At 39.3% G+C, this 20,840-nt stretch overlaps 1 protein-coding gene across 2 annotated transcripts in view; it reads right to left on the bottom strand.

Moving 5' to 3' along the window:
- The window catches only part of pde3b (phosphodiesterase 3B), a 146,023-nt gene extending 128,826 nt beyond the window's left edge, over window positions 1–17,197 (bottom strand). Inside the window, exon 1 of one of the 2 annotated variants that reach the window (XM_052029495.1) lies at window positions 16,022–17,197. In XM_052029495.1, the coding sequence (XP_051885455.1) occupies window positions 16,022–16,897 (876 nt within the window). In that variant the 5' untranslated portion in view covers window positions 16,898–17,197. The remainder of the gene's footprint in view (window positions 1–16,021) is intronic. The other variant, XM_052029494.1, reaches the window with a different exon arrangement.
- Window positions 17,198–20,840: the final 3,643 nt, after the last annotated feature.

Below are 20,840 nucleotides of genomic sequence, written 5' to 3'. Positions count from 1 at the left end.
TTTCATTTGACCTCCAAAATGCAACACCTCACATTTGTCCAGATTAAACTCCATCTTCCCTATTCTCTGCCCACATTTTCAAATCATCTCTTCCATGCTGAAGCCTTTTCCTACCTTCCTCTCTTTCCACAATTCTGCCAATTTTTGGGTCATCTGCAAACTTACTATTCAGCTCATCTACATTTTTGCCCAATTCATTCAAATATACACATCACAAACAAGAGGTCTCAGCACTGATCCTCGTGGAACACCTCTGGTCACTGATCTCCAATCAGAATAACACACTGTCTTCTGTGGCCAAGCCAATTTTGAATCCGATTTACCATGTCTGCATGGATCCCATGTGCCTTAATCTTCTGGAGCAGCCTACCATGAGGGACCTTGTCAAAAGCTTTATTAAAGTCCATGTAAACAACATTCACTGCCTTGCCATCAACTGTCTCTCCTCCTCAAAAAACTCAGCCAGAAACATCCAATCAATAGTATGGAAGATTTGCATTCCAGAACCAGCCATGACTCTTGCCAAGTTGTTCTACTGCAGTTACAAGCATGGCATTATTCTGACAATGTGGAAAGTGCCCAGAAATGACCTGTCCACAAAAAGAACAGAAACCCAAACAAAATAACATAAGAAACAGAGCATAGATTGGCCATAATAAAATCAACACCATAGAAGTGTCAGCCAGTGACCACCTTCAGTAAAAAGGGTCTGACCACCTGCCCTTTTTCTTCAAGGGCATTACTGCAACCCAGTACCCTACCATCATTACTAGCTAGAAACTCAAAAGTGGTCCAGCCACACAAATACCATGGCCACAAGTGTAAACCAAAGGCTAGGCATCCTGCAGTAGATAACTTGCTCCCTAACACTCAGCCTTTGTCACTATCTGTATTTCACGTGATGGAATACCTCCACTGTTCTGAATGAGCATCACTACAAAAACACTCAGGATGCTCAACATCATCCAAGACAAAGCAACCCACTTAAATCCACCACCTTAAACATTCATTCCTTCTGTCACCATAATACGATGGCTTAGTGTGCATCATCCAAAAAATTCATTTTTCAGAGGTTACTTCACATCACTTTCCATACCTATGACCTTCATCACAAGGGCAGCTGGTACTTGGGAATACCATCACTTCCAAGTTCCACACCAAGCAATATATAACTGTGACTTGGAAATATGTAATCTTTCTTTGAACATTGTCCAAATCTTGGAACTGTTTTCCCAACAGAATTGTGCAAGCACTTCAATCACAAAGACTGCATTTCAAGACAGCAGCTCATCAGCATCTTCTCAAGACCAGTAAATAGTGATGTTTTATAATTTTCTGTATTTTCAGTCACTCAAATAGGTTTTCAGTCACTCAAATAGGTGTTAAAAACATACACTCTATCCTTATTATTGGGTAAAAACACTAATTAAAATGCTCCTCAAAGCAAATGAAGAAACAATTATTCACAAAAGACATGAATGGTTAAAGTTTCCCAAATCCCCAAGACCCTGGTCTTCTTTTCAAAAGTTAACATCCTCATCAAATGACTTGCTTAGTACATCTGTTGAAATTTAGAATAGTGAGAGAGGGCCTATTTGACATACAAAACATCTCAAATGGTCTTTACAAGATGGATGTGGAGAGGATGTTTCTTCTTGTGGGAAAATCTAGAACTTGGGGTCACTATTTAAAAATAAGGAGCACCCATTTAAGGCAATGATGAGGTAATTTTTTTTTCCTTGAGGATGACTCTTTCAAACTTTCTTCCTCAAAAGGTTGCTTGAAGCAGAGTCTTTGAATATTTTTAAAGCAGAAGTACATAGATTCTTATTAAGGGGGCAAAAACTTATTGTAGGTAGACTGGAAAGTGGAGAGGAGGTTACAATATCAGACTTGATCCACTTGGCAGAGCAGGCCTGAGGGGCTGAGTGGCCGACCACCACTCGTAATTCCTAAGTTCACATGTTTGTACGATTCTAGTACAATACACTATCATGACAGACGGAAGTCCTCACAAAAACAATTAAAAATTAACACAAGATCTTAAATTGTACATAACATTAAATTACATTTTAGACCACTGAAGTTGTTTTTCCCCTTAGAACAAAGGGGGTTGTATTCAAAACTTATATAAAATTGAAATTGTGGTGATGTCTGCCTTAACTAACCATGCACTGCAATGAGATCGTGTATTACATGAAGAAAATGAAAATGTTGTTCTAAGCTTGTAAAAAAATTCTTCAGTACCTTGTTTAGATTTTGTATATCTGAAATAGAAATCATTGAATATTTATCTGTAGAAATTACATGAAATATTGTTTTGAAAGGAGATAATGTATGACAACAAACTCAACTCTGAAAGTACCAAATGTATAAAAAGCTTAACTACCACTACAAGTTGTACTCAATGAATCTTCAACTTGCCTATAATACTGAAGAAAGGAGGAACGCATGCTGTTTCATGCACATAAAAGAATTTGGTAACAACAGCTTAAGGTGCCTGGCATATGGAAACTTGTTAATTTTATATTCTGAACATTTCAACAAACTGTGGAATGTGAAACAAGAAGACTTACTGAAAAGACCATAAGATATAGAAGCAGGATTGGTCCATTCGGCCCATGTGATCTGATCCACCATTCAATCATGGCTGTTTTTTTTCCTCAACCACATTCCCCCACCTTCTCCCCCTAACCCACTTATCAATTAAGAACCAATCGATCTCTGCCTTAAATACACTCAACAACTTGGCCTCCACAACCCTCCGTGACAACAAATTCCACAGAGTCACCACCCTCTGGCTGAAGAAATTCCTCCTTATTTCAGTTCCAAAGGACATCCCTTTATTCTGAGGCTGTGCCCTCGCATCCCAGATTCTCCTACTAATGGAAACATCCTCTCCACGTCCACTTTGTATTCATTGTCCTATTTACTGAGCCTATTATCAAAATAGTTGCTTTCAAAGAAGTGGCGGAGAACGATATGTTGAATACGTAGGCTAACTTCCGCCATCTCCAATGGGACCCCACCACCAAGCATATTTTCCCCTCCGCACCCCTTCCAGCCTTTCGTAGGGACTGCTCTGTCTGCGACTCCCTAGTTCACTCCTCCTTCCCCACCATCCTGCTCCCACACCCCAGGGACTTTCCACGGCCCCCACCATAGGTGTAAAACCTGCCCTTATACCACCTCCATCCAAGGACACAAACAGTCCTTCCAGGTGAGGCAGAGATTTACCTGCACCTCCCTTAACATCATCTACTGCATTCGGTTCTCCAAGTGTGGCCTCCTCTACATTAGCGAGACCAAACGCAGACCATAACCACGATCTGCATCACGATCACGGTCCATAACCGTGATCTGCATCTCCCCGTTGCCGGTCACTTTACCTCCCTCTCCATCACTGATATGTCAGCCCTTGGCCTCCTCCACTGCCAGGAGGAGTCCAAGCACAAACTGGAGGAACACCACCTCATTTTGCGTCTTGGGACCTGACAGCCTAATGGGATGAACATCGAATTATCCCACTTTAAGTAAACAAACCCCCCCTCCCCCCCACAACCTTGTCTCTTCTTTTCTTCCCTTTTTTCTTCTCCTCACCTTTATTTGCTCTCTCTCCTTTTCCCCTCCCTCCATGCCGCCTGCCTTCGCACCTTTGACCCAGCCCCTGGTGGATCTGCTCTCCCCTCCTCGCCCACATCTGGCTATCACTATCTCTTACCTGCATCGACCTATCACCACCTTGCGCCCACCCTGCATCTGCTCTTTTGTCCACCTATCGCTGCTCTGTTTTCCCCCCTACATATTGGGCTTCCCCTTTTTTCTATCTACAGTCATGAGGAAGGGTCCTGACCCAAAACATTGACCACCTGCTTTTCTCCACGGATACTGCCTGACCTGCTGAGTTCCTCCAGCATCTTGTTTTTTTCCCAAAGTTCTGTGTAGCTAGTTATAAAACTTAATTTAGTTACTGTTGCATAATTGGGCAAACAAAAATTAACAAGAATGAAATGGCATTCAAATCCAGAGCTTGTTTGGGTATTTGGAGCTTGGCTTGATAGTAATTGGTGTGTGTGTGTGTGTGTGTGTGTTTCTGCTCAGTGAGAAGGGAGAGTGAGAGAGAGCAAGACAGAGACTAACTGCTGGTCTCCGTGACAATGGATAAAGAACAATAACTGTGTCTGTCACTACAATGCACATATGGTTTCCAGCAACCAAGTGGAGTCCACTTTGTCGTTAACCTGTAGAGGGAAACAGACATTTGTGTGGACAGCCACATCTCGAATGCCTTCGGGGTGGCAGATACTTCGGAACAAAGCAATGGAGATCAGTGATTGAGGTGTCGTATAGGTTCCATCATGGAACATTTGGATTTCATAATTTCTCTCTATATTCTCTCTCTACATTTTCTCTTCAGTCAACGGTGGTTTTGCAAAAGCCTTTGCTCACGTTTCACCTTATGACTTGCTGAACTGAACTTTGAGATTTATTCCAGGACTTGGAGTTTGGGAATTTGCCACACACACACTTTGAGTTTAGTTTTGGGGATATATTTGATATCTAACATTTTTACTTTTCTTATCATTATAAGTAGTTATTAATAAAATAGCTTCTAACACTTATACATGACTCTGTGTTACCATTGTTGCTGGTACGTAACATAATGCAAAAAGATTAAGCTTATAGAAAAGAATGTGTGTTTACATTTAATTTTACAATTTTTATTTTTAGGAAAAAGTAATCAAATGTTAACAGAACAATGCATCCAAGAAAATAACTTTGAAGCAAATTTTGTGAAAGATGTCCTTGATGAAGTTGGTATGCTATTTGTTTCGATTGGTGCATAATATTGGAAAATACGATTTTCAAATTCAGATGCATCAGACAGATTACCCTTTTCTTTACAAGGCAGTAAAGTATTTTCTTCTAAACTTTCTTAGAACTACAATTTTTTTTTGTTGGTTATCCAAGCACTTGAGAATATTGTCATGGGTAATGATTTTATCTATTGATGTAGATTATCAAAAGGAATCCTTCATTCTGAAGGGTAGATGAAATGTGAAAATGTGACCTTTGTGACATCAAATCATAAAGATATCTCACTCAAATCATCTCATACCATCATCTATTTAAGGCAAACCAAAGCTACTGAACAATTCACCTCCCAACTACCTTTTCAAGTGTATGTTTGAATAAATGTTATCAATGACAAATCTCAAGCTTGCAGTTTGCATGTCATTTTAACTCCCTTTCCCACTCCCTTAACCTGTCCATCACATCCTAAATTCTCCTGCTAATGGAAATATCCTCTCCAAGTCCACTTTGTATCATTGGGTAGGGCGGGGGGAGAAAGAAAATTAAAAGGGGGTAGGCAAAGGTAATGAAAGTAAAAGGAGGTTTATGCAGAAGAGAAACAATGATACAGACAGACAAAACAAATGGACTTTATTTTGCTCTAAACATACTGGAGAATTGCAAGGCAATTACCTTGATAACATGAAAATAATTTTTTTTATTGAAAAGCAAATAGTTAAGCCAGAAAGACAAATGTGGAAAGTATCATATAATTTAGTTAACAAATGTACATGATAATAAAATTGCCATCATTTCCTTCTACCCATCATGTGTACGTAAACTAAATTCCTTTCTTAGTCCTTCAAAAACTCAGCTTCTCCATTGAGTAGCAAAAATCACAGAACAGACCCAAATTTACTTATCATAACCAAATGCATGAACTATTATTTTTCACCTTGAAGAGCGATCAATCAACTACCTTCTGGTCATTCGCTAATTGCTGTGTTCAAATTTCATATGGACCATGGGTGAAAACACAGGGAGGATCATATTTGACTCCAATGTGATCAAACAAACTGAATACAAACAGTAATAATAACACAATGTAATTTTGATGGTCTTCAGTTAAGTACAAATAATGTCCAGGGCACTGGCAACATCCTACTCTTCCTTAAATTACTCTTTAGGATGTTTTATTTCCACCTGAATAAACAAACAAACAAACTTCATTTTATTATCTTAAACAAATAGATGGTAGCTCCAGTATTATTGCATATTCTCAGGACTGCCATGGAATGCCAACCTGGATCGTACATTCAAATCATTCAGCCAATGAACACAGAAATGTGAAATCTTTGATTTAAAAGTGAGAGGAGAACTGACAGAATTAAAAATAATGAAACTGTTTATAACTGCAGTCAATTTTATAAGTAGAAATACTGTATGCAACTGAGCTAAGTGCAAGTACTTTACAAGATGATTATTTTGATTATTTGCATTAATGGGACACAAGATCGCCATAGAAGGTTTAAGGAACAGAATCAATGGCACTGAAAAGTAAATGCAAAAATAACTGAATCATCAATCGCAAGTGGCCTTCAAGCCAAGTACTACCACATAGAATGCATTTCACTGGAAACAGGTTTCTTTTCTAACAATGAACAAGAATTTTTTTTAAAAAAGGTATTATTCTGTGGGCACTTACCTTTCTTGCAAGAATGTTTTCTTTCATTCTAACTGTAGTTGAATTGAATCTGATAAAGATTTACAACTTATGTTTCGAATTTAACAAGATCAAATACAATCATTTTGTAATGATGCAACTTGTGCAATTCTACAGAAAATTAATTCAGTTAGCATTAATGGCATATGGCCAGATGAGCCACCCTGATAATAATGTAAAAAAAATTGTGGCAGAGAAAAGCTAAATAATTCAAGAACATCAAGAAACAGAGATTTCATTACTGTTTCATATCATTCTCCATCATATGTGATTGCTTAATACAGAAATAAGATTAAATATGCCTCAAATCCTTCATGATTTCTGGGTACAATGAACTGTGTATAATTTTTACTTAGTTTTAAACAGGTCAACAATTCTATAAATAAAGGCAACAACATTTCTGACAAAAAAAGTTAAGCATCCACATTTATGAGAAATAGTATTTTTTAGCCTATTGCAAGGACTTCATTTAATTTGATAGCACTTGCATCTTATATCAGAAGAGTTCCAAGCTGCACACAGAGAATATAGAATCCAAACTAGCAGTTCAGCACTAAGCTGCGTTGGAGTGCTGTATTGACCAAGGACTATGCCTCAGAAGCAGTTGCATTAAGTGTACAGTAAAAATAAGAGGCTCACATTCAAGTGAAATCAACCCAATATTCCTTGCTCAGGCATCACCAAAACACACCAACTGGTCATTCATCTCAGTGGCTATTTGCAATAATTTATGTCATTAAACTCAGCAACAGTAGGTAAAATTACATTTTTCAAGTAATTTATAAACAAATCCAAGTTTGGCACTCTCTCTCTCTGCTGGTCACAAACATTTTCAAGTTTCTAGCTATTTACTAATAAGCGTCATTCACGAGCAGTTAAGAACCATGCAACGTGTGCATTCTTTATTGAATCTTCCAAAAATATTCTGGCTTGCCTCATATTAGTGCATCCTCCAAATGAAGTTAATCCAAAATTTTACTTCTTGTATTCTACTTTGTAACCAAGACTCATTCACTTTTCACTCTTGTCCTTCGTCATCTACATTATCTATCAGTCCAGTAATGCCTCCACTTTAACATTTGCATCTGCATTTTCAGAGGCTCGACCCAGATGACTTCAACCCCATCTCTGTAACAACCTTAAGTTCTCCAATATCTGCCACTTAGAATTCTGGCTCATTACGCAGCATGGAAATTTTTTGTTCTATCAATGATGGATTTGCTTCAGCTACCTAGGCCCAGGGTTATAGAAATTCCTTTTTGAACCCCTCTTTCTGTTCTCTGGTTCACTTTAGAAATCACCTCTCTGGCCAAGCTTTTCACCTCATGAGTTGCTCATTGTCATATTTTGCTTAATAATCACTCCTATGAAGTGCCTGGGAAGGTACTGCTATTTTAAAAGATGCTATCTTATTTAAATACAAGTTGAAGTTGCTTTCTGTCAGTTATACCATGTAGTTGTAACCCTCCATGCAATTTTTTGTTTGTTTACACAACATTTAATTCTCAGTTTAACTTAGACCTCAGTGTAAGTTTTCCATGGCACACAAAATTGTATCATCAATTGCTAACTCGTTTCAATGAGGGAGGCCATTGGAAACGACCTATCCCACTTATAGAATCTCTGCACTACTGTGGTCACAACTTTTGAGTTTGCTTTTACAGTACAAATACAGCAATTTTTAACACTCAAGCAAACATAGTTTTTACAAGACAAACTGCACAATTTGCCATGATTCGTAACTTACGCCTTATCTGTTCTTCACTATAAATTAATGCGTTCTTATACTAATTACTAACAGCATGTACTGAAATTTCTGATCTTGCATCAAATTCTTTATTTGCAGGCATAGAACATTTCCACTAGCTGAACCATCAATTTATAAGGAACAAAAAAATAAGGATATCACCAAAAATTTACACTCCAACAGTTTGAAAATTGAAAAAGTATTGAACTAGTCATTACTCAAAATTGCTGAAAACCACTGAAGAAAACAATCTCAATCAGGTCAACAAACATTGATGAAATACTACCTCATGAATGCTGTCTCGTGAATTTTTACAAAAGCAAAAGATACAATTCAAACTGTAGCAAGGGATATCAAAGCATCGTGATTCAGTTACTGGACCAGTAAACCAGAGGTCTGGTTGAATCATCCAAACACTTTTCAGTCCCATAGTATCTGGGGAATACAAGTTCAGTGAATTGAATAATCTGAAATGAAAAGATAGTACAAGTCCTGGTGACCATGGAATATTTTGACTGTTGTAAAACCCATTTGGTACATCAAAGTTTAAGGAAGGAAATTTACGCAACTTACCCAATGTGGCCTATGTGTGACTCTTAACTGTCGTCTAGAATGTACTTAAAGCATTTAAAGGGCAATCAAGGAGGAGCAAAATATGCTAGCCGTTCCACTGACAACATTTCTCAGGAATAAATGAAAGAAATACAGGGATTTTGTCCTGCTATCAATAGTAGCTTTAGTATTTGCTTTTGTCGTTACTTACTCAGATAATCAAAAACAAATCACCACACAAACAAGAGATGCTGGCTTCATAGAGAACAGATATTTTCATTGCAACAGATGGTGATCAAACAATTTTAAAATAATATATTGTCTACACAATTTAATACAAGGCTTTTGAATCTCAGTACCTCTAGGCTCCTCCTGCAACATCCAGATATTCCTACCAAAATATTAATCAAAATGCTCAATGATCACAAGTGACAAAGTATTCTGCACATATTGGGACACCGATCTCAGACTTATTCTGGTCAGACCTTCATTACATCATAAAATTATTAAAAGGAAAACAGTGGCAATAGACCAGCAGAGTGAATTACTCAATGTACTGTATACCAATCTGGTCCACCTACGACAAAATACTGGAAACAAGAGACACACCACCAAAGCTCGCTCTATTTTTTTTAAATCAAGAACCAACTAGCCTTGATTTTTCAGGCCAGCAGAAATAAAATGAAATGCAAATTTCACGAGCTGATAACACAAGCAAGACAGTGGAATCAACTACGCAATCACATAATTCATTTATTTCAGCAGCATGATTTCATCAACAGACCACTGTTTCATTTGCTTTGCTTAACCAACTTTGATCAGCTTACCATTTAAGACTGTCCTGGAGAAACCAAATAAGAAAACTCCTGCATGACCATCAATGAAGGCAGCTTCACAGACTACAAATGCCACAAGTAATTCCTTCTATAAGCTCTGGCAGCTTCATGCCCATTTTTTACTCTTCTATTTAGTCTTAAACAGTCTCAAAATAATTGCAGTTCTGGACCTGAATGCAAAGATTTGCAATTAAATCCTCTGCAAGCAAGTTTATTTCCTCAAACTTAAATTGAAGCAAGATGCCAAGTATTTATTTTTCCACAAAAAGAGAATGGAGAATTCCATGTCAGCAGCTCTGCCTTAGCATTCTCTAAGCAAATGACTGCAAACTAGTTGTGACAGAAACTTGAGTAGCTCAGGTTCACTAATCTGCGATATTAGAATTTAAACGGTTTGTCACATCTTTGTGAAATAACATCATAAACAGGTAAAAGGAAAATACATGCCAAAGTAGAGAAAGCCAACTTAAAAGTTTGCCTGGAGACAAGGTTTTATAAAGATGGGAAGATCTTTAGCTAAGACCTCTGAAGTGCAAGCAAAACCATAGCAGCTGAAAGCTCAATTATCAAAGACAAATGAGAGTGGGATGTACAAAAGAAAAGGTATCAAATGAACACATCTTGCAAAACTTGAATGGAAAGGGGAGAGAAATAATTTAGTGAGAAAGGGATGACCAATAAATGAATATTAACAGAAGAAATCATCCAGCAACATGTCCATAACATATCTCAAATGACAATTTAACTTGCTGCAACTATGAGTTATCCAATCAATAGCATGTGTGTTGAACAATCCCTCAAATAATAATCCATTAAAGATAATTGCCTATGCCATAAAATCTAAGCAATAAGATTGAAGCATTTTATTTGTTGAGTCCTAACTACTCGCTCTCACCAAGGCTCCTGTGGACTGGGGCTGCAGAGAGCACAGCATGAATCGAATCCAAAATTTGGAAATTTATAAGTGAGGGAATTCAGTGTAGCAGGCAGAGCATGTGTTGTGTGGTCACTCAGAGCAACCTATCCTGTGAAGCACTGGAAGAAGTCATAATCCTTCCACATGTGTGACTTGATTGACAAAGTATCACAGCACTTTTTTTCCCTAATGCAAACCATAAGGACAGGCACAATAATGCAGATATTCTCAAAGAGCACTGTGCTCTCTAACAGGTATAATACCTCTGAATACTGCAAAAAGAGATGTTTTCCTAGGTAATACAGCGAGGCCAGTCTGTGGCTCCTAATTGACAACTGCACAGAGTAAAGACAGAGATACAGTGGCATGCAAAAGTTGGGCACCCCAGTCAAAATTTCTGTTACTGTGAATAGTTAAGTGAGTAGAAGATGAACTGATCTCCAAAAGTCATAAGGTTAAAGATGAACATTCTTTTCAACATTTTAAGCAAGATTAGTGTTTTATTTTTGTTTTGTACAATTTTAGAGTGAAAATGGAAAGGAGCACCACGTAAAAGTTTGGGCACCCCAAGACATTCGAGCTCTCAGATAATTTTTACCAAGGTCTCAGACCTTCATTAACTTGTTAGGGCTATGGCTTGTTCACAATCATCATTAGGAAAGGCCAGGTGATGCAAATTTCAAAGCTTTATAAATACCTGACTCCTCAAATCTTGTCCTAACAATCAGCAGCCATGGGCTCCTCTAAGCAGCTGCCCTAGCACTCTGAAAATTAAAATAAATAATGCCCACAAAGCAGAAGGCTGTAAGAAGATAGCAAGCGTTTTTCAGGTAGCCGTTTCCTCAGTTCCTAATGTAATTAAGAAATGGCAGTTAACAGGAACGGTGGAGGTCAAGTTGAGGTCTGGAAGACTTTCCGAGAGAACTGTTCATAGGATTTCGAGAAAAGCAAATCAAAACCCCTGTTTGACTGCAAAAGACCTTCAAGAAGATTTAGCAGACTCTGGAGTGGTGGTGCACTGTTCTACTGTGCAGCGACACCTGCACAAATATGACCTTCATTGAAGAGTCATCAGACTAAAACCTTTCCTGCGTCCTCACCGCAAAATTCAGCGTCAAAAGTTTGCAGAGGAACATCTGAACAAGCCTGAAGCATTTTGGAAACAAGTCCTGTGGACTGATGAAATTAAAATAGAACTTTTTGGCCGCAATGAGCAAAGGTATGTTTGGAGAAAAAAGGGTGCAGAATTTCACGAAAAGAACACCTCTCCAACTGTTAAGCATGGGGGTGGATCGATCATGCTTTGGGTTTGTGTTGCAGCCAGTGGCACAGGGAACATTTCACTGGTAGAGGGAAGAATGAATTCAATTAAATACCAGCAAAGTCTGGAAGCAAACATCACACCGTCTGTAAAAAAGCAGAAGATGAAAAGAGGATGGCTTCTACAACAGGATAACGGTCCTAAACACACCTCAACATCCACAATGGACTACCTCAAGAGGCACAAGCTGAAGACTTTGCCATGGCCCTCACAGTCCCCTGACCTAAGCATCATCGAAAATCTATGGATAGACCTCAAAAGAGCAATACATGCAAGACGGCCCAGGAATCTCAGAACTAGAAGCCTTTTCCAAGGAAGAATGGGCGAAAATCCCCCAAACAAGAATTGGAAGACTCTTAGCTGGCTACAGGAAGTGTTTACAAGCTGTGATACTTGCCAAAGGGGGTGTTACTAAGTACTGACCATGCAGGGTGCCCAAACTTTTGCTTCGGGCCCTTTTCCTTTTTTGTTATTTTGAAACTGTAAAAGATGGAAATAAAAAGTAATCTTGCTTAAAATATTAAAGAAAATGCATCGTCTTTAACTTTATGCCTTTTGGAAATCAGGTCATCTTTTACTCGCTTAGCTATTCACAGTAACAGAAATTTTGACCAGGGGTGCCCAAACTTTTGCATGCCACTGTACATGATAAGCAATTCAATAGTTAAGGGGAAGACAGACATTTCTCTAACCACAGACCTCATTCCAGGTAATTTGTTGCTTTCTACTACAAGGGTCAAGAATGTCACAGAGCAGCTTCAGAACCTTCAGCTGAATAGCAGAGGGCCAGGGTAATGATAATTGACTTTTCATCCCAAGAGCAAATATAGAGAAGAAGATATTATCCATCACATAAAGAGTTAAAGAGAAACAACTTCAAATATGGTCATCTCCACATTATTATAGGCACAAGGCACCAGTGATTATAGACTTGAGAAGGTAACACAAATGAATGAGTGGCAGATGAGACAAACACAGAAAAAGGCTTTTATAATCCTGGGGCACAGAGAGAATCTGGGAGATGAGGGATCCTACAAAATAGACAGGTTGCACCTCAAAAGAATAGAAATCAATATTCAAATGGTGGCTTACCAGTGCCATTGAGAATTTGGCAGGGAGATAAATGGGAACCTGTCAGCAATTTCAAAAGCAAACATGAAAGGACAAGGTTTAGGAACTATAAAGGCGGCAGAGGAATAAGTTTTGAGAGCGAGAGAGAAAAAGGCTGAAAAACAAAAAGAACAAATAGTTTGAGGGAGTATAATTGTTTATACTGAAATGCAAAGAGACATAGAAGTAAAGATGATGAACTGAGGATATAAACTGATGTGTGGAAGCAACCCAGATAAGACAAGGAATGGTACTAGACATAGTTTTAGAAGGCAGTGACAATTCAGTTAGACTTAGTTATGGAAAAGAATAAAGACAGAAGAAAGAGTCCTGAAATAGTTCAAGGCCTAGAGGAATATTGAAGGTGCGGATGTGAAATCTAAAAAGGAAATTAGGAAGGCAAAGAGTGCCAGGCTTGCTATATATAATCACGAAAAAGCCCAGTATATCTTAAACATGTACAAAGGGAAGGATAACAACAAGGTAACCGGGTTACGGTTTTTGGGTCTCTAAGTCTGAATGTAGATAGTTCTACATAAATACTTCACAGCTGTCTTAATATAGACTCAAATGATACAGACACCGATATTCAGGAGGAGGAAGATATTTTTTCTTTGTTTATCTTTTCAAATAATTCAAAGGAGATCAACACCTCAAAAAGTGGATAAATCATCAGACCCAAATAAAATGTTTCCCAAGATTTTTTCAGAAACTAGGTGCAAAATAGAATGAGCCCTGAATATAATTTTACAGGTGCCAGACAGCTGGAATTTAGGTAATGTGGCAATGATGATTTTGTTTTTAAAAAGTAACACCACGAATAACTGCAAGCCAAACATTGCTATGGGAAAACCACTGTAAAACAATTTCTGGGGGCATAAATAGATAGAGAAACAGGTTAATCAAGCAAGACAACATGGATTTGTTAAGGTCATATCAGACTAACTTAAATAAACATTGAGGAGCAAGCAATGAGGGTTGAAGAGGGTGGAACATTTGAAGTTGTGTACGTAGATTTCAGCCAGTCATTTGACAAGGTCCAACATGGTAGTTCTGAAAAAGTGTCATTGACCTGAAACATTAACTTTCTTTCTCCCAAGACGCTGCTTCACCTGCAGAATATTTTCAGCATTTTCTGTTTTTATTTCATGTAGCAGATTAATCAGAAAAGTAAAACCACTTGGGATCCAAGGGAAAGTTGATTAAAATTAGTAACCACACAGGGGCCAGGATTTTGCTGACTGGTAGGATGATTGATGTGGACAAAGAAAATGAGAGGCTTCAGAAAAATATCCATTGACTGCTCAGGTGGACACAAAGATGGCAAATGGAATTCAGTCTAAAATGCATGAGTGCAATGGCCAGAACTGTATAAATAACTAATTACGCTCATGGTTAGAGTTCTGTGTACAATTCTGGTCACCAGACTACAGAAAAGATGCCAAAGCACCATAGAGGGTGTTAAAGAAACTTAAGACAATTTTGGCCAGTGTTCGAAATTTATGGGCAAGAAGAGTGTGTCTCAGCTGGAATTACTTTCTTTGAAACAACAAGACTGAAGGGCGACTTAACTGAAGTTAGAACAAGACGATAGTCTGTTAATTTATGGGAAAATTGGAGGAAAGTTGAGAGAAGAAAATTCACACAGGAGTAGTGTGGTTCTGGAAACATTGCTCAAAGGGATGGTGAAGACACAACTCTCAGTACACTTAACAAGTACCAAGGTAAGCATGAGCAAGTTGAATGACAAAACAACACATTGCTCCATTTTTGGCTGACATGTTACAATGGGACAAGCAGCCTTCTCCTCAACAGTTACTGCACTAACAATTCCCAACACAAAACAAGACATCTTAAAACTAGTTCTATACCTGATAAGTGCGTCATTGCAAACAGGGTTTTTATTTCTAAAACTCAGGTTCAAGACAAGTGAAACAAAACCATGTTTCAGCAGAAATATAACATTCCAAAACAGTCTTTTTTGCTACACCTTTGAGTTTACAGTGTGGATCTATCCAAGCTCTTTTAATATAGCTAAATTAAGAAATTAAAATCTCACATTAACAGCAAACTGATAAAAGTAAAATACGAACTCTGAAACATTTGGCATTTCACAGCCATAGCAAGATGCTGGTTGTACAACTATAAAAGATATTTCAATTGCTTTGTTCATCAGTTTCAAAGCCCGTTCAGTGCCAATCAGATGAACTGAATTGTCAGTTTGCTCATGAATATAACATTATAAAGTTATCATACTCAACTACAGAAGGATTCTCCAAAAATAATAACTGATATTTTCCAGCATCTCTGCTCTCATTCTTTCCTTCAATTGATTTGATCCAAAATGTTTAACATGCCCAGCATTCTATGTTAGTTTTTAGGCCACAAGACATACCCAACGTGCAGCTTATGCTGACACTGAAAGCATTTTACAGTATATCACAGTAACTTGCTTTAGGGGAAAAAAAACTTCTACTAACACAAAAGAGTAAGGCAATTGTCATAAGTTAGACAAAGGTTTTAATTTGTAAGCGGAATTTAATAAGTTTTCACTGAATCCCAATGGTTGGATTATACCGTAAATTGCAAGCATTTTGTGCAAAATGTCCGGATTATCTTAAGCAATATGCTTTCAAGTGCAGGAACCGTGTCCGAAAAATTAGTTTTCATTTACTTAAATAACTTAATGGAATCTTCAATGCTATCCGAAAAAAATAATAAAAATCCGCCACTTAACACAACATTCCTTCGTGAGCAAATCTACAAAAGCGCTGATTTTTCACGGACATGCTAGCCTAATTTAAGTCATTAAAATACAATCATAACGTGTGGCTTTCCATCACCAAACATTTTTTTGCAAAATAAAGGAGCTAGCAGGACCTCTTGGCGATTAAACTTGAGACAGCACGATGTCTAATTACAATTGTTTATGAGATGTTTACAAACACTGCGCCAATGTTTATAATCTTTTCAAAATGAAATTACATAGATCTTTTAAAAGGTTGATTTCTGCAAACGTTACCTGCTCTCTCGATATGCAAGGCAAAGACGTCCTCCTAGGCATTTTGCTGCCACCATAATAGTTGGTTGATGTTTCACCCAAAGAAACACAACTCGACCTCCTGCGGGGTTTTATCACTGGTATTTTTTCTTCTGGGGCTGTCCTGCGACGGGCTTCCCTAGGAAATAAGTAATCAAAATACACAGCAATGATTGCTCCCACCATCCCGACCCCACAGGCCAAGAGGGGTCGCAGAGCTGCTGGTACGGCGATCAAACTGGTGATGGAAGCCAACCTAACAACACTGGAGAACAGCAAGATCAGGACGCTCTGTTTCACTTTCAAAGTGGAGAGTAATGTCAACAATCCCACACAACCCAGCACCGCAGCCGGGGCCAGCAACCTGCAAAGAAACAGCTGGTCCTCACCGAATAAAACTTGCACCACCAAAAAATCTCCGAGGTAGCAACATGGTGGCAATGACAGGAGCCAAGCCGTGCTGCTTTCCCTTTTACTCTTCCTTAAATAAAATGTCAACCAAAAGAAGGCACAGCAAATGCTAAAAAGAGGACTCAGGGACTGGAATACGATCGCCCACGCCGACTGGAAAGTCTGCAACAAGGATGAAAGAAACTCTTCGTCCAGGCATCTCCTGGCCACGATGGACAGCACGAGTATTGCAAAGGCGCTGCAGCCGCCCCCGACGTAAAAGGCTGGAAGTTTCGGGCGCGCCAAGCCGAGCCGCTCCAAGTTACACCACCTGCAGACGGAAAACCCACGGTCCTGTTTCAGGGGAGTGACGCAGCTTTTCACATAACCGTTCCGACTGCTCTCCTCCTGGCACTTGGCATTGCTGGTACTGTGCGCTGCCGAATCCCCCTCGTCCCTCATCGCCATGTTTAAGGGTTTTTTTCCTTCGTCCTTTTCGTGTGTTATTACGCACACGCACTTGGGTATCTTTGACCGTCTCCTCCCCCAATTCCACCGCCGCCGCCGCCTCCTCCTCCTCCTCCTCCCCCCTCACCCCGCCCCCGCCTTCTCCTCTCTATCCTCTTCCTCTTCCCCCGCCCGACCCCCGATTCACTCGGTTACTCCACGAGGGCGAAGGAGGAATCGAGCGACTTGTCTAGAAAATAATCGGAAGCGCGCGGCGCGCATTCGGCGCCCTCGCCGGCCCGCACGCGCGCGCGCATCGACACACTGAAGCCGAGCTCGCCCCCGCCCTCCCCGCTCCGCGGAGCCCTGTCACCGCACGAACCCTCGCTCCAACCGCCACTCGGCGCGTGCGTCAGCTCCTCCCTCCCCGACCGAGCCCTCCACGCACTCGGCTGCACTGGAACCCTCGGGCAGGCCGCGCGCACACGCACGCGCGCCAACCGACTCCCTCCCCGGGGCCGGCCGCCTGGCGTTCGATTGAATGGAACCCCCGGGGACGGACGAGCGCGCGGTTGGCTCGCACCCCGGCAACGCCGGCCTGCGGGAGCGGGAGCTCAACGTGTTTTGTTTTGTTTCACCGGCTTAAAAAGTGTTCTTCAATTAAAAAATAAAAATGCAACTGTACTCCGCCGCTTGATAATTTCTTCTCAGACCTGGGTTGCCTGACATTTCGAGAGGCAAACTTCTTCTGAGTTGCATTTGGAAGTAGTCAAATGTGAACGATATGCTTGCTTTTGAAGAACATCGGCTTTAAAGGGATTTTTCTGTATTTTTAATGCCTTGAAAGAACGAACTAAGTTCCATTTATATATCACCTTTCACATCTGATGAAATCTCAGTGCGAGTCACAGCTTTTGAAATGTTGTCATTGGGCAGTGGCCAATTTACCCACAGCAAACACCCACAATCAGCAATTATATACGTGACCTGGTAATCTGATTTGAAGACTCAGCCACGGCCAGGAATAATGCCATGGAATATTTTAACTCCATCTGCCGAAGCATCTTACCATCTATACCCTGCATAGTGCAGCGCTACCTCAGAACTGTACAGCAGCGGTATCTTGGATAATGTCAAACAAAAGTAAAGTGATTTGCAAATATTTTAACCATACCCTTATAATTTCCGAATGTTTCAAAAAGAAATTAATTTAAACTGGCACAAGTGTAAATAGGTAGCGGAGTGGACAGGTACACTGTGGTCCCCTGGAAAATGATCATTGCTGATTGATGCCTCTAATTGTAAAATATGTCAGGAGAAAACTTGACAATGTTCAAATGAATAAAAAGATCTTACTTTCTCGTTCGATAATTTTTAAAGTTATTATTCATAATATGTGGTTTATTTTAAAATCTCAAGCAGCGCGTGTGGTAAAAGAAATAAAAGTTGTGTTACAAATGAAAAACTAAGTGAAACGTTTAAAAAGAACGAAAGTGAAGGTCTGCCGTTTTCGATTGCACGATTGAGGAATATTCTGTCTGCAGAAAGCTGCCAATGGCTTGCGTAAACGATTTCATCATTACAGCCCTCTGAATCGCAGTGTAAAGTGCTGCAAGCTGTTCTAACGATCGGTTACAGAATGGTTGTCAGGATGCCAGTAAATCCTAGTCTGTGAGTTAGAATAGTAAAACATACTCGTTGTAAACTTTTCGCAATCAGGTCGCCGATAAAATTTTGTAAAGCCCCCAAAAGCCCACAGTTGTTGGCACTATGCTTTGATATATAAAGAAACTTAAAATGCTCGGTTCACAAGTGTACCAACCCTTTCTAATCTAAGTCAATTTCAATCACAGGATGAGAACAAGGGGTACTTTTTATTGGTTTTGACCTACTGTGGTTTTTCTTTGGGTTGATTTCACTTTTTATTGTCGCTTTTGCTGTTTATACATTTCGTATTTCGAAACGTGCGATGTGTCAGTGAAGTTATCTTTAAAGCAGCTTATGTTGGATTTTGCCTATTCTTAAGGAGTGTGGTATCAGTGTTTCAAAGGAATAAAGGGTAAAACACGTGCAACAAACTAAAACGATCTTCATTCAATGCGAATACAGATGTGGCCCACTGTACCGTGCATACGATTTGTGGTAGAAAATCAGTTCGGAGTATTTTTTTAATGATTTTTTTTTAAAGCTGTGCAATTCTTTCACGTTTCTAAGTATCTCGGTACTGTTCTTCAGAAAATTTGTGTCAGTTTGTTAATTGTTCATGCTAACATTTCATCTATAATTCTTGTATCTTCGCCATACTGCCTGGTAATTGCATGTAAGGTTCACGTATATTTCAAGTCTTATTTTGCATTACTTTTAATCGTTTGCAATATTATTAACCTACGAAAGATTTGGGGAAAGATTCGCTTGTGCCCAGTTTCCTGTGATTTTGTGACAGACACCGCCAAAAAAAACCTTTTCGCATTCTCAGGCCTTGTTAATCCTCAGCTGCGGATATATATTCAAAATATCTAATGGCGAATACAAAATATGTTTAAAATGTGAACAAGGTGGAGAACGGAGAGATCAGATAGGAAAACTGAAGGCAAAGTTAAAGTTGTAAGTTCTGAGGAGCCCTTTTTAAGACAGACGGAATAAAACCAGAAAATGCAGGGGCTTCTCTGCAGGTCAGGCAGCGTCTGCGGAGACACAAAAAGAAAGTTGACTTTCTGGTCAATGACCGGTCATCAGAATTTTTGCTTTTTCTAAATAAGGTAGAGTCTTGTGAATAAAAGATGAGGGAGCAAATAGTTAGTGACGAGGTTCAAAGCAGGACAATGTCGCCCCGCGGAGTGTTGTGAATGATTCACAAATGATTTTGAAATCGTCAGCCAAAGACGTAGGAGAATTTGGGAAGGATGGGACCGTGTCCGAGGACCTGGGATGCAAATGTTTAGTTAAGTTGTGGAGAACTTGATGAGATATTGCCAGAATGGAAACTGATAAGTCATCCTTGAAGTAGTTGAGACAAATACAAAATAACGTGGCTTAATCAATCAAAAGTACTTTAATGTGAAACTAGGATATCCAAAAATTCAAAGCAATATAAATTGTGTCGATTATGGTTCCATGACTTTTACAATTAAAACTCCCTTCAATCTATTGCTCGTTCATACCGGAAAACGTGCATGTATTAACAATAATCTAGAACACTTGAATGAAAAGAAATACTTTGACACCTTTAAAAACTCAGAGACATGGTTCATATACCCCGGGGATTGTCCCTCGGCATTAGTTTGTTTTAAACACTGGTATTCAATCAATGTCAGTGTTTTTACTGGATTTTCGGTGAAATTGTGCACATCTGTAGTAGAATTATAAATTCTATTTTTGTAAAGCTGATTTTGGAACAGATTTAATCTCAGGCAATAATTTTTGAGTAATTACTGGTATCTTATTTTAAACCATGAACATGAGCCGAACACATCCGCGCAGAAGTTTGGAAGGAGAATTCATTTCTGAGGTTTGTGCCACCGTTGGGTGATGAAGTTAATCCCCAACATTCCAATGGCAAAAGATATTGATGTTTTTGACAGTTACATTAAACGCAATTCAAGAAATATCACTGAAGTCAACATCTCAGTTGACAGCTGAAGTCATAATAATGTGAATTTCATATATCAAAGGGTGTTTTGTAAGATAAAAGGTGCTTTTTTGGGGGGTAGGCTGCGATTAAGATACCAGATTCTATCCTTTGCAATGTATGTGGTGCCGCCAGGAGGACTCCAAAGTTGTTCGGTGCAGAAATTGGTTTGGACAGCTGAAGCTGCTCTGTGTACATACATATTAGATTGCGTATTCCCGCTTTTCTCAATGTCAAACAGGTCAATGTGGTTTGTTGTTATTGTCATCTACTATGCGGGCTATACTTGCTGAACACTGTACTTCACAAATGCCGCTGTAGTGGGCCGTGGCATCG

Source organism: Pristis pectinata, chromosome 14 (assembly GCF_009764475.1).
Source record: "Pristis pectinata isolate sPriPec2 chromosome 14, sPriPec2.1.pri, whole genome shotgun sequence".
Classification (NCBI taxonomy): Eukaryota; Metazoa; Chordata; class Chondrichthyes; order Rhinopristiformes; family Pristidae; genus Pristis; species Pristis pectinata.
This window is presented reverse-complemented; position numbering and strand designations above follow the sequence as displayed.